This window comes from Ctenopharyngodon idella, chromosome 21, assembly GCF_019924925.1.
Source record: "Ctenopharyngodon idella isolate HZGC_01 chromosome 21, HZGC01, whole genome shotgun sequence".
NCBI lineage: Eukaryota > Metazoa > Chordata > Actinopteri > Cypriniformes > Xenocyprididae > Ctenopharyngodon > Ctenopharyngodon idella.
Window position 1 is genome coordinate 28,296,176 of NC_067240.1, and position 13,050 is coordinate 28,309,225.

The following is a 13,050-nucleotide window of genomic DNA, read 5'->3' on the forward strand; positions in this document are numbered from 1 at the left end:
CTTAAAACCCAATATTAGTCAACACTTCAAATGTTTAATACTCTACAACAGTTAAACAGAAATAAAGAGATACATGTCAAATAGAAACTCTTTTAGATAGGTAACTTGAGCCTCCTGATCACATCTCCAGAATATTATTTTCATAGGAGAGAAGGCCTGCCTTCACCAATGACCTGCTTCTTTGAGCAATATAGCATTGCTTTATTATTTCTAAGAATGTAATGTTGATTTCCCACACATCTCAAATCAAGGGTCCTTTATTGATCAGTATCAGTAACTCAGTCCAGTGTTTTATAGAGCGTGTGCCGCAGGCTATTAGTGATGTTTATAGTAATCGACTTGCTTTCGTACGTTGCATTCCACCGAGAGAGCAACACTAGCAAAGGATTTTCTCAGGATGACTGATGTCTATAATGACTCTTCACAACACTGAAACCTGGATCACATTTAGATTCTGGCTTCCTGGATCATGCTGTTCTGATAAACACTACTGAGGATGCCATCAGATTGTACACATCTCACACTATCCCAGCTGTTGCACATGGCATTGCACATGGGCAGCTGTTGCGTTCATGTGATGTTTTGTACTGAATGACGTAAAACCTGGTTGCTTCATTATTTTTAAAATGACTGACTCATAATAACTGGAAACTGCAGCGGCACAAATACAGAACTGAAAATAAGACTGACCCATTAATATTGACACTTTCTATTCTATTTCTTCTATTGTTCTCCTCATTTGTGAGTCTGCTAAATGATTAAATGTAAAATGTAAGACTAAAATAACTTCAGTCTTACTTTTCTCTGGATGTCATACCACTTTCTGCTGCCAACAAATCAAGGTCATGGGTTTGATTCCTAGGGAACACATATACTGGCAAAATGTAGAATGTACTGTAATTCACTATGGATTAAAATGACAGTCAAATCAAATGCATACATGTGGGGTGTGATTTGCCAGGGAGGGTGGGGAGATTTCCCTGCTTCTTTTTTTTTTTTTGATATCCCCCTTCTGTTCATTCATTTCTTGAATCCCCAGGGATACATTTTATTCCTGCTTCTGGTCAAACAGGATTCATTTCCTATTTCTGACAGAGGATGTTGAAATAAGTTTTCCTTCTGACATGAAAACACGAGTTACAGATTCTTCAGAGTAGAGTGTAATTGGATGAATATTATGTGAGAATGTTATGTCTAATGTTCATAAATAGCATGCCAACGGATGTACTAGCTAATTCCATTGACATGAGGCGAGAGATTATCTATAGTCACTGCCATCACTCTTTCATGACACCAAAACAAATTTCAATTTTATCTTGTGTTATAGATTTTATTTTCAGTGATGCAAGCAGCTTAGTAAAATGTGAGTGACACTAGACTCTAAAAAAAGTTGGGTTAAAATGGACAAATCCAGCGACAGGTTGTTTTGACCCAGCAGTTGGGTTAAATGTTTGACCCAATCTGCTGGGTAGTTTTATTTAACTCAACTAATGTATAAAAATTACTGTATTGCTCACTTAAAATTAACCCAAAATAGGTTGGAAATTAAAATGTATTAATATGTTTAATAAATGAACATTTATTAATAATGTTTAATACATAATAATTAAATAATAAACATTTAATAAACAGCTTATTAATAAATGTTCACCTTTTGATTATTACTGTTGCCTCTAGTAATTATGTGTCTCCAACCTATTTTGGGTCATTTTAATCCAGTCATACAGTCATTTTTAAACAATAGTTGGGTAAAATAAAACTGCCCAGCATGTTGGTCAAACATTTAACTCAACTGCTGGGTCAAAACAACCCAAACACTGGGTTTGTCCATATTTCATATATATTTTTATACATATTTTTTTTTAAATTATTCTGGACTAAGATAAAACGAAGACAAATTAATCAAAATAGGTGGATGAAATGTGTTTAAACTGTTTGACAGCTTTCCTCATGGGGGCTGCAAATCACATAAATAAATAAGTACAATAAGTTAATTGTTAAAAATGTATTTAATTTAGTTCAGTTTAAACAATTATTTTCTCTATTTTGCTCTTCATTTTATATGAATTACAGGGTTTTTCTACATTGATATCTAGATATCTACATATCTACATTAAATTTTTGAAAACATGTTCAGGTCAAATGCCAAAAAAAAAAAAAAAAAATTGCATGACAATAAAGCAAATCTAAAATAACTTATTATTATTATTATTATTATTATTATTCCCAATATGGAATTCTAATTAGCTATTGCCAAAGACATTTTACCACAATATAGGAAACAAATTATTGTAATGCAATGTTTAATATGTATTTTTAGCATAAATAAAATGAAATACAACAAATAAAACCATAATGTATAAATACTTTACAACGGAAATATTGTTAGAGGTTTCATTTTTGCTACATTCTTTCTTTCTTTCTTTCTTTAGATTTAGGAGTGAAATATGACTGGGGCATGTATTCGACAGGTTTAGTGAAATTCACCCCTCTATCAAAGCACAGAAATAAAAAAAAAAAACTCTAAATCTAGGGAAAATAACAACATGGTAAATCAAACTGACAACCTTGAGCTATAGAGGCTTACAGAGTGTCAGATTGCCTATTATGCAGTGTAAGTAAGCTTTTAAATGACGCTTAATTAAAAGCTTATTTTGTCATCTGAGTAGCTCGAGGTAAAAGAGTTAATTAAACAATATCAGGCCAAAAAATGCGAAATGGTCAGTGCATCATTGCATCCCTATTATAATTCTCTTTACATTCCTGGATTCTGCTCACCCAGTTTCTGCAAAGCATATGCCCTTCCATTAAGTTAACTAGAAAATTAAAAAAAAAAAAAAGTAATTCTGGTTTCATACAACTATTATTATTCTTATCTACAAAAGATTAATTAAAATACACAAAACTTTGCCTTTGTTGGATTGGAAAATCCGAACCTACGACTGCCAAAACAGCATTCAATAGCAGATCCCAGGCTAGAGAATGACCTCAGAGTGCTGTGGAGTGGAGTGGGGTTAGGGGTGTGCAGAACTTTAAGGGTGTGGTGAACAGGACAAACATGGAGGTCTCACAATAGCTCAGCAAAGTACTTTAAAATAAGTTAGTACACAAGTTATGGATGGAAACCACTCTCAAAACTTACTAAAAGCACATTTCTACTATATATATATATATATATATAACTAAAATATATATTCTACTATATATATATATATATATATATATATATATATATACACACACACACACACTTAACATCTATATAAACAAATACAGTCTAATACAGTCATAGACCCATAAGTGTCTTTGTTAAATTTATGCAGATGTGAAAACATCTGGATTGACCCTATTACTGCAGTATAGATAACTTGTAACCCACATCTGTCAGGAGACTTTACCTAACACTTCAAGAGTTTAAAACTCTACAACAGTTACACAGAAATAAAGAGATACATGTAAAATAGAAACTCTTTTAGCGTGTTGTGCTGATGTGTAACTTGATCCTCCTGATCACATCTCCAGCCTCTTTGTTCAGACCAACCAGCGAAACATTCTCAAAATACATCCCTAAACACTTTCATTAGGAGAAAAAACAGTAGGAAAAGTTCATTAAAAATCTTTAAGGATGTCAATCGGTGTCAACTTACATAGTGTTTGTTGGGGTTTCTTCTCTTTTGCACGTCTTGAACAGTTACTTCTTGTACAGTCCGCCGTGGCATGTTGTAAGAATCTCAGACTAAAAACAGATAAACAATAACGTTCAGAGCCACAGCAGAAAATCTGATAAAGTTTTCCGCATCGATTTATTGTCATTCGCTTGTTTGTCTATCCGTTTCTGCGGGTTTATAGTCCACGTCTTATTTCCTGCAGTCTGGACCGAGTGAACTCCCAGCCTATCCCAGCTCACCGACTCTAATTTAATTAAAGCCCACCGTATTCTCAAATCCTACTATGGGATTCCATGGCTCATGAATATTAATTACGTACCGCGACGTTCGCCCAACACCCTTAACTGATTGGCTGGAAGGTAGACATTGGTAAGTGGCCGTTCGCCAGCTGCCGAATTATTCATTCCAAATATGGTGAAGTTTGGCTCATAAATATTAATTAGGCTCCGTGACTGTAGAAGACAACATTTATATTCATGAATTAATCCTTCGCTATAGTATGTTTCGTCATTTTGCTCATCTGAGACCAACCCAGTGGGACAATTTAAAGGGAAAGAGCACAATCATTTCCTTTGACAAAAATGCAATTTTTACCCTCTGTGTATATAGCTCAAGGCACAAATTTGCAAATATTTCACTTTTATTTCAGTGAACATGAACTGTGTTACAACAGGTATAATAAACACAAGGCCTGCCAATGCCATAACATGTTTTTTTTTTCTCTTCCTCCTCCAGATTGTTTATTCACAATCGATTATGCAGCATCATGCATGCAATTTTCCCTCTTGGGATGCCTAAAAAATAGTTACCATAACAACTGAATTTTCTTCAGAGAGCAAGTATCTTTCCTACGCAAGCACAATGTTAGTCATCCAATAAAATGAAGCTAGAAGTAACAGTAAATATCATATGGTGGGACATCAAGTTGCCAGTATACGATCTGGAAAAAAAATAAAATTTAGATGTATTTGCAAACACTGAAACCAAAAACATTCTCATTAAAACTACTGTAAATAATTTGATCACAAATCTTTGTGCAGTTCATTCATAGTCTGAGATTTTTATTTTCACATCATTTAAATGTAAATCAAGTGAATGAGAAGGTGTGGAGAAAAAAAGATAAAAGGCTAATAATAATAATAATTAGAGGATTAATAATAGTTAGTATTATTGCTGTTATTTCCCTATTATTCTGTAGATTAGTGCTGCCATCTTGTGGTACTTTATTTTCATTCTCATGAAATGATTACATATTGTATTGCTTGTAAAAACAGTCAATTTGTCATGTTATTTAAATGAAGTTTTAAAGCCACGCACTATAATTCCTAGTGAAAGCGTTTATGATGACTGGTGTAATCTTCTATAAATGTGTCTCATATGAAGGGCGAGGGATCAGAGCCGTCACACATCTGAAGTTCAAGGTGTGAGGTGATGCCAGAGAAATTCTCCTGTTGTGGTAACAGGTAACCCATGGCCTTTCCCTGAACAACAGAGCCAAAGTAACCATATGGACGGATGTTGAAGATCTTCACACAGTGCACTGAGGAAAAGAATAAATGAGGAAATAAGTAAATAAATAAAGACAGGTATGGGGCATGGATCAGCATTTCTACTAACAGCAGTCGATGTAGAGGGAGGTAACTATGGGTTAACGATAAGCGCATGTCTAGTTTAAAAACTAGTTTAAAATGCATAAAGTCCATTTGTAATGTAACCACCTGTTCCTAGACAGATGGATAGTTATTTTAACTTATTATTATAACAAATGTATTTTTCATGGAAGTCATTGTGCCATATACCTTTGTTATAGAGTTTGACACCATCATATTGAACAGAGTCTCCCACTGCTCTCCCAACAGGACCACCAAGGTTTCCAGAAAAAGGGGCGTTGATGATGCCATAATCACCACACACAATATCAATTCCCTTGTGGATACCCCTATCACTGAAGATACAAGATAAATCACATCTCTTAAAAAGCAACAATAAAGCAAGAATCGTAGTTACTGTTCTGGAAAATGCTTAAACAGGAAAATGTTTTGATAGCTCCATAAGACATTCACACTTTTTGGGGAAATAAAACTGTGAATGGCTTACTTAGTTGTCTTTGCATGTTGACTGCAATCTGAGCACATATTTTAACTTTACACAACTGTCATTACTAATTAAAAACAAAAACATACATATACAATTTAGCTTTAAGCAATAAAGTATGAGACATGTTATATTGATTATATTGTATGATGTTATATTGTGAATATAGCAGCTAAAGAGTGCTGTTAGGCATGTCATTTAGATCCAAACCTTAAAGGAACACGCCACTATTTTTGAAAATAGGCTCGTTTTCCAACTCCCCTGGAGTTAAACAGTTGAGTTTTGCCGTTTTCGAATCCATTCAGCCGATCTCCGGGTCTGGCGGCAGCACCTTTAGCATAGCTTAGCATAGATCATTGAATCTGATTAGACCGTTAGCATCTCGTTAAAAAATGACCAAAGAGTTTCGATATTTTTCTTGACTCTTTAAAACTTGACTCTTCTGTATTTACATTGTGTACTAAGACTGACGGAAAATGAAAAGTTGCGATTATCTAGGCCGATATGGCTAGGAACTATACTCTCATTCCGGCGTAATAATCAAGGAACTTTGCTGCCGTACCATGGGTGCAGCAGGCACAGTGATATTACGCAGCGCCTGAAAATAGGCTAACTTCCGTCAACATAACCAACGTGACCACCTGCTTGCACAGGGAGCGTGCCTTGCAACCATAGAAACATTTGTGAGAGATGATTCAGAAGATATTTACTTTGGTGCAGATCCTGAACCGTATCTATTTGAAACGGAATACACTGAAGATGAGCTTTTGGAACATGAAAGGCAAGAAAGTGTGACTGAACAGACTGGAGCAGAAGAGAGGAGGAGAGCAGATTCGTTGGAAGTTAACTAGCTGGGGATTATTTTCAAGCGCTGCGTTATATCATTGCGCCTGCTGCACCCATGGTATGGCAGCAAAGTTCCTTGATTATTACGCCAGAATGAGAGTAATAATAATTATGGTTTTAATAATTGTTTTAATAATTATTGTATTAAGAATAATTCTGTTTCTAAACAGCTGACAGAAGACCCTCAAATTGATTGCTGAAATATTATCAGAAAAAATGATTCTCAGGTTGATATACGTCCCATTTACATATAAGGATTGATCAGTAAAAATTTACTGGGGTACAGCAGTATTTCTTTGTCCAGCTTGATTGACCCAGGACACTAGCACTTCCTCCTTCTCTGGTGGACTCCTTGGTTTCAGCCTATCCTTTCTTGTTGCCTCAGCCAAGGTTTTCCAATTCTCAGGCTCCACCTTAGCTTTCCGATCCCTCGACCTCGCTGTGGTCCTCCATCCTTTTGGCTCCACCAGGGTCCATTTTACCATTTTACCATTAAGGACATTTTACTGGCTGCATCTAGCTCTGAGGAGTTGGATGTTGAATATGGTGATGTTTCCACACATAGTGACAAGAAACACACAGCATCATACAGCGTCTTTTCTTTCAGAATTTCCACAATAAGTTGTAGAGATCCTGGAAGAAGTTATATTATGCTTGTGTTATGAACCCTATGATAGCTAATTTCTCATCTAACACTTGGTTGGCAGAGTATAGAAATCTATCTGTGAAATCTAGCAGTGATATCTATCTCTCAACTTCATCTGCATCGTCCTAGAGAGGGATATATCTACTCTCCAGACCATGTATAATTACATTCATCACATCATACGGTTCGCGACTGGAGTTGGGGAAGTGGAGGGATGCCAAAATAGCTGATGCCGGAGCAAGGTGAGCAGCTGCTTATATGCTCCAGCAGTTCATTGAAAGATTAAATGGGTTCACCAGCTGCCAGTAAGTTACTGTACATTTTTACAACAATCTCTTTACAGTGTAGCTCTCAGATTGAATCCCAAGAAAAATTTGCTTTCTCTAATACAGGAGACAACTTTTCAAGGAGCGCAGTGGGATTCAACCACGGTGCAGGCAACTTCATCTCCTGTTCGTGTGGAGACCATTACAATAGTGACTCAAAAGCAGAGGCTTTCATCCTTGGTGGCACCCTCTGCAAGTCATAAGGGTTGCATACATTTTTGGCTCAGGGTGTCCCATTGAGGGCATGTTGCCATCGATAAAATATTTTGATGGACACTTCTCTTATATTGCCTGGAGATGTTGGCAGTACTTCTGCCCATTCTTCCAGACCTGAGGGTCTACCACGTGTTTGTCTGGTCAGACAACATATTGGTGGTGTCATATATACAGTATAAATTGCCAAGACAGTCTAAGTCCACTGTTCAAGTTGACGCAGCATACCTCGCTTTGGGCTCAGGGCAGACTACTCTCACTGAGAGAAAAGTCCATATCCTGGGACATCTGAATGTGAAAGCAGACTTCCTGTTGAGGCAGGGGCTGAGGCCTGGAGAATGGAGACTCTAGCTGCATGTGGTGGGGATGATTTACTGGCAGAGTGGAAGTGAATCTGTTTGCCAAAGTTGAGATAACCCACTGTCCCCTCTGGTTCTTTTTCATTTCATTTTTCAGCCCCATGGGTGCTGGATGTGATGGCTCAGGCGTGGCTGAGTGCACATCTGTATGCTTTCCCCAATAGCGCTGCTCCCGGGAGTTCTGGCAAGACTATGGCTAGACAGAGTACACCCATTGCTCGTAGCTCTGTTTTGGCTGACATAAATATGGTTCTTGGACCTAGTAGCTCTCCTTGGAGGCTTCCCTTGGGAGTGTCAAACCAGAAGCATCTCAAGTAAAGGATTCAATATGGTACTGTCATCCTGAGATATGGAAGATGTTTTTTTTTTTTTTTTGTCTGGAAGGTGGACCCATTCCAAGGTTATGGTCTCTCGACTGATGTGGTCAAGACCATCCTGAATGCTAGAACTCCCTCCACAAGGAAATTGTACGATCACAGTGGTGACTCTTTGCATTGTGGTGTGAACAGTGTCATTTGAATCCAGTCCACTGAGTACCTTAAAGAGCAGCTTTGGTGTGCCGTTTTATGACATTTCATTAGGAGGACACTCCCTAGTATCTGGCTTTTTATGTGGAGACAGACGGCTGAGGCATATCTGCCCAATGAGTGTTCCTTCCTGGGATCCGTCTGTAGAAGTCAGTATCTGAGGAGCTTCTGACCCTTAAGGTGGTTCTTTTATGGACCTTCTCTTAAAGAATAGGGGATTTGCAGGCCCCATTTTGTTGTCTCACCTTGCTTTGACCTTGCCTCTGGGCTGGTCAAAGTATTATTTCACTGTAGACCGGATTATTTTCTGAAGGCACCCTCTTGTACAGCTCAGTTGGTCATAATTCCCTCCGCTGTTTCTGTCACAGGAGCAAGAGAGGCTTCATTTATTTGGGCTTTGATGGTTGCAGCCTCAAAGCATTGTATATTGCATGGGATCATGCAATTGCCGTAGACTATGAAACTCACAAGTTTTATTTGCCTCTGGGAGTTAAGGCCCACTCCACCAGGAGTATGTGTAGTCTTTTCTAAGGCGCTACCCATGTGTGCGTCTTTTCATGGTATTTGTGTTATTTTATTTGTTTAAATAAGATGATTACTACATAATAAAAATATAAAGTACTACTATATTCATTAAAATATTATTTTACTAAGCAAATTCATTAAACACTATTCTTCCATCTGTTAGAATAAAAGTTCATATTTAGCCTCTACAGGTGCTGTCATAATAAAAGTAACCAGTTATCCCAAAATATGATTGTAACTTATGGCATTTTAGGTGTTTGGATATAGATTATGTTTCAAGAGGAATGCTGTTTCTGAAATACCTTTTGGAGTTAAAGCCGCCACAACCATAGCTGTCACAAGCTCGCACTCTGTTGTGATGACTACCAGCACACAAAGTACTCCACGCTGCAGCTAAAAAAGAGGCAAAGAAGTTATTCTGACTAATTTTTTAAAAGAAACCAATAATCATCTAGTCAAATCTAGATTCTAGTCAAATAGTGGAAAATCAGACCTGGTGTACAACACTGACGTGATATCTCTCCTCGACATATATTCTTTAGGTACCTGCCCTGACAAATGTAGGTATTACGCTGACAGATGCCTCCAATGCTGGTGCAGTCCATGTCATTTCTTGGCTTAGTTCCTCTTGTCCGGGTTAAGACCTTTCTGCCTCTTCCAGTCATGGTCAGTCTCTTATCAGGTTGGGTGATTTTCATTCCTCCTCCTGAACTTTCCTTTCTGTTGCTTTCTTATCATTTTCAAGGGAAATACCCATGAGAAACACTGTAAGAAGCAATATATTGACAAATGGTTTAACAGAGTTTCAATTTAAGCTGTTATATTGTAAATATAGTCACTACCAAAAGGGTACTGTTTGAAAATATAGGCACAATATAGAATGCTCTGAGTGTCTTATTGCTGTTATAAATTGATTATTACTTAATAAAACTATTAAGAACACAACATTAATTTTTTTTAATTAACATCCTTTGTTCTGTAAATATTTTTTCAGTAACACTTTATTTTAAGGAGACGTAATTACACTTTACTACATGTACTTACTATAGTAATAACAGGAAATTATGCATAATTACAACTAACCCTAAACCAAACCCTAACTGTAACTCTATAGTAAGTACATATAGTTAATTAATATTACTCAGTACTTATGTAAGTACAATGTAACTACGTCACCTTAAAAAAAAGTGTAACCATCTTTCCCACCAAAAGAATTTCAAGGGGAAAAAAAATCCTCAAAGTGTTCTAAGTCAAAAACCAGCTATGAGATGTAATCGAAACATAAATGTTACAATATAACTATATATAATGTTCTGTAGGCAAGCATCGGTGCCTTGAATTTGGACCAGTGCAAATTGATAAAGAGAGGTGTGACATGCGCACTCTTCGGCTCGTTAAAGACCACTCTTGCTGCTGCATTCTGGATCAGTTGCAGATGTTTGACAGTACATGCTGTACAATAGTCCAGTCTAGATAGAACAAGAGCTTGGACAATGTGTTGTGTAGCATGCTCATGATAGGAAGGGCCATATCTTCCTAATGTTGTATAAGGCAAATCTGCATGACTGTGGCAGTTCTAGCCATGTGGCCTGTGAAGTTTAACTGATCATCAATCACAGCTCCAAAGTTCCTGGCTGTCCTGGATGGAGTTATGGTTGATGAACCTATCTGAAGAAGTTGTTACACAGTGTTTGGTTGGATGAAACCACAAGCAGTTCTGTCTTTGCAATGTATTGAAGGTGATGGTCCTTCATCCAGCAAGAAATGGCTGTCAGGCAGGCTGAAATGTGAACATCTACTATCGGATCATCTGGCTGGAATGAGAGGTAGAGTTGTATGTCATCAGCATAGCAGTGATATGAAGAGCCATGTTTCTGAATGACAGATCCTAGTGATGACATGCAGATGGCGAAGAGAAGAGGTCCAAACACTGAGCCCTGAGGCACCCCAGTAGCTAGATGTTGCGATTTAGACACTTCACCCCTCCAAGACACCCTGAAGGACCTACCTGAGAGGTACGACTTGAACCAGGTTCCTGAAATGCCCTTCGTCATGATGGTTGACAGGAATAACTGGTGGTTAACTGTGTCAAAAGCAGCAGACATATCCAGAAAGATGAGTATTGCATCACCATGAGTGCCTCCTATTTCCTCAAGATTTCCTTGAGCTCCATGCAAACATTAGAATCTCATCCCTCAGGAGAAAATGAAGCAAAGACAGAGCTTTCCGCGAATGCAACGCAATGAGTGCACTCATCTTTTATCTAACACGCACATACAAACAAGTGGCTCCTGAAGACAAAAAAGCTGATAACGTGTATTACAAGCGCCCTTTTTTACTCATGAGCACTTCGCCTGTGACGTCATGGACTGTCGTCGGCCAATGAGATTGGCATGTTTGGTACATGTGCTTCAGACTCACTGATGGCATAGAACTTCGATGCTATGTCATGGAATTGGCGCTATTTCAACTCCATGGCGTAGCGTCAAAGTTCAACTTTCGAAAGGGGACCCCTGTTGTAAAGCTTGAAGGGTTAGTTCACCCAAAAATGAAAATTCTGTCATTAAATCCTCACCCTCATATCATTCCAAACCTGTAAGACTTTTGTTCATCTTCGGAAAACACAAATGAAAATGAAATCTGACAGCTTTCTGTCCCTCCATTGACAGCCTATGCAACTACCACTTTCAAGCACCAGAAAGGTTGTAAAGACATCATTATAGTACTTGATGTGAGTCCAGTGGTTTAAACTCAATTCTATGAAGACTTGTTTGCACAAAAAACACAATTTTCCACTTTATTTACAAAATATTAATCTCCAAAGCGCATTCACAAGAGCACCACAACGTATGTGTTTTGTTTTGACGCGAGATTGGAGATTTTCTAACATTTCAAGAGAAATCTGCATAATACTCATGCTGTCTCAGATTATTTTGGTCTGGAGCATGGTCTGGACATTCCTTAAATTTTCTTCTTTTGTGTCTCCTGAAAGAAACAAAGTAATACAGGTTTGGAACAACATGTATCACCGACTACTAACCAATGATCAGCTTGATTAGAATCGATTTCTACAATAATTCATGAATATTTTTCTTGCAAGAGGTTCAAATTTCAAAAATGTTAATGACAAATTGCTATAATCTGTTGTCTAATGATCCAAAACACATCTATTCTTGGTCTTGTTCAGCAGCATGTATGTAATTATGGAAGTCAGTAAGTGGAACAATCTCATTAATCACAGCATTATTGCTGCATTAATTCCTCAGTCAATCTTCAGATTCATTTGATCCAACTAAAAAGTTGTAAGAATGAATCAGTTCATATACATCACACAATGATTTGTTATGGTATTTAGAAATAACTGACCTCTTTTCAGTCATTTAGGACTATGAAGTCAACTTACAACATGACAGGAAAAGAAAAATCAGGGAGATCTTCATCAGCATCTTTTGAGGTCAAATGTCTGGAAAAAGCAGGAAATAGTTGTAAATATGACATCATAAAGCATGGAATCATTGTTCAACTGAATATTCAGATCCTAGGTTGTATCTATCATACATGCAGTGTACAATTAAAATAGTGCTTACCCTAGTGTAGGACCCAGAGCAGAACAAAATGAGCCCTGTGTCAGCAGAGGCAAACATCAGCTTATGCCACATGATGAGCCTCGCTTTGCCAATGTTGATATTGGACTGTAAAGACGTTCCTTTGCCTCATATAAGAGACCTACTTTTAGAAAAGTAATTGAAACATGAGAGAGACATTTAACTTATAACTTATACCATCCTTTTCTTCATCAGTGCCATTTTAGTATAGCTGATACTATAGATTTTGTTAATATTCTGA

General features: G+C 37.3%; 1 protein-coding gene and 1 long non-coding RNA gene across 2 annotated transcripts in view; both read right to left on the reverse strand.

Moving 5' to 3' along the window:
* The window catches only part of sh3pxd2b (SH3 and PX domains 2B), a 48,484-nt gene extending 44,562 nt beyond the window's left edge, over positions 1 to 3,922 (reverse strand). The window contains 1 exon segment of the mRNA XM_051877686.1: positions 3,648 to 3,922. Coding sequence (XP_051733646.1) covers positions 3,648 to 3,719 — 72 coding nt within the window. The 5' untranslated portion in view covers positions 3,720 to 3,922.
* Positions 3,923 to 4,386: 464 nt separating this feature from the next.
* On the reverse strand, positions 4,387 to 12,668 carry LOC127503915 (uncharacterized). Its single transcript, XR_007927249.1, has 6 exons — positions 12,608 to 12,668; positions 11,213 to 11,287; positions 9,698 to 9,969; positions 9,507 to 9,597; positions 5,468 to 5,613; positions 4,387 to 5,208 (listed from the first exon to the last, which is right to left on the reverse strand). It is a non-coding gene; the product is annotated as an uncharacterized LOC127503915 (long non-coding RNA).
* Positions 12,669 to 13,050: the final 382 nt, after the last annotated feature.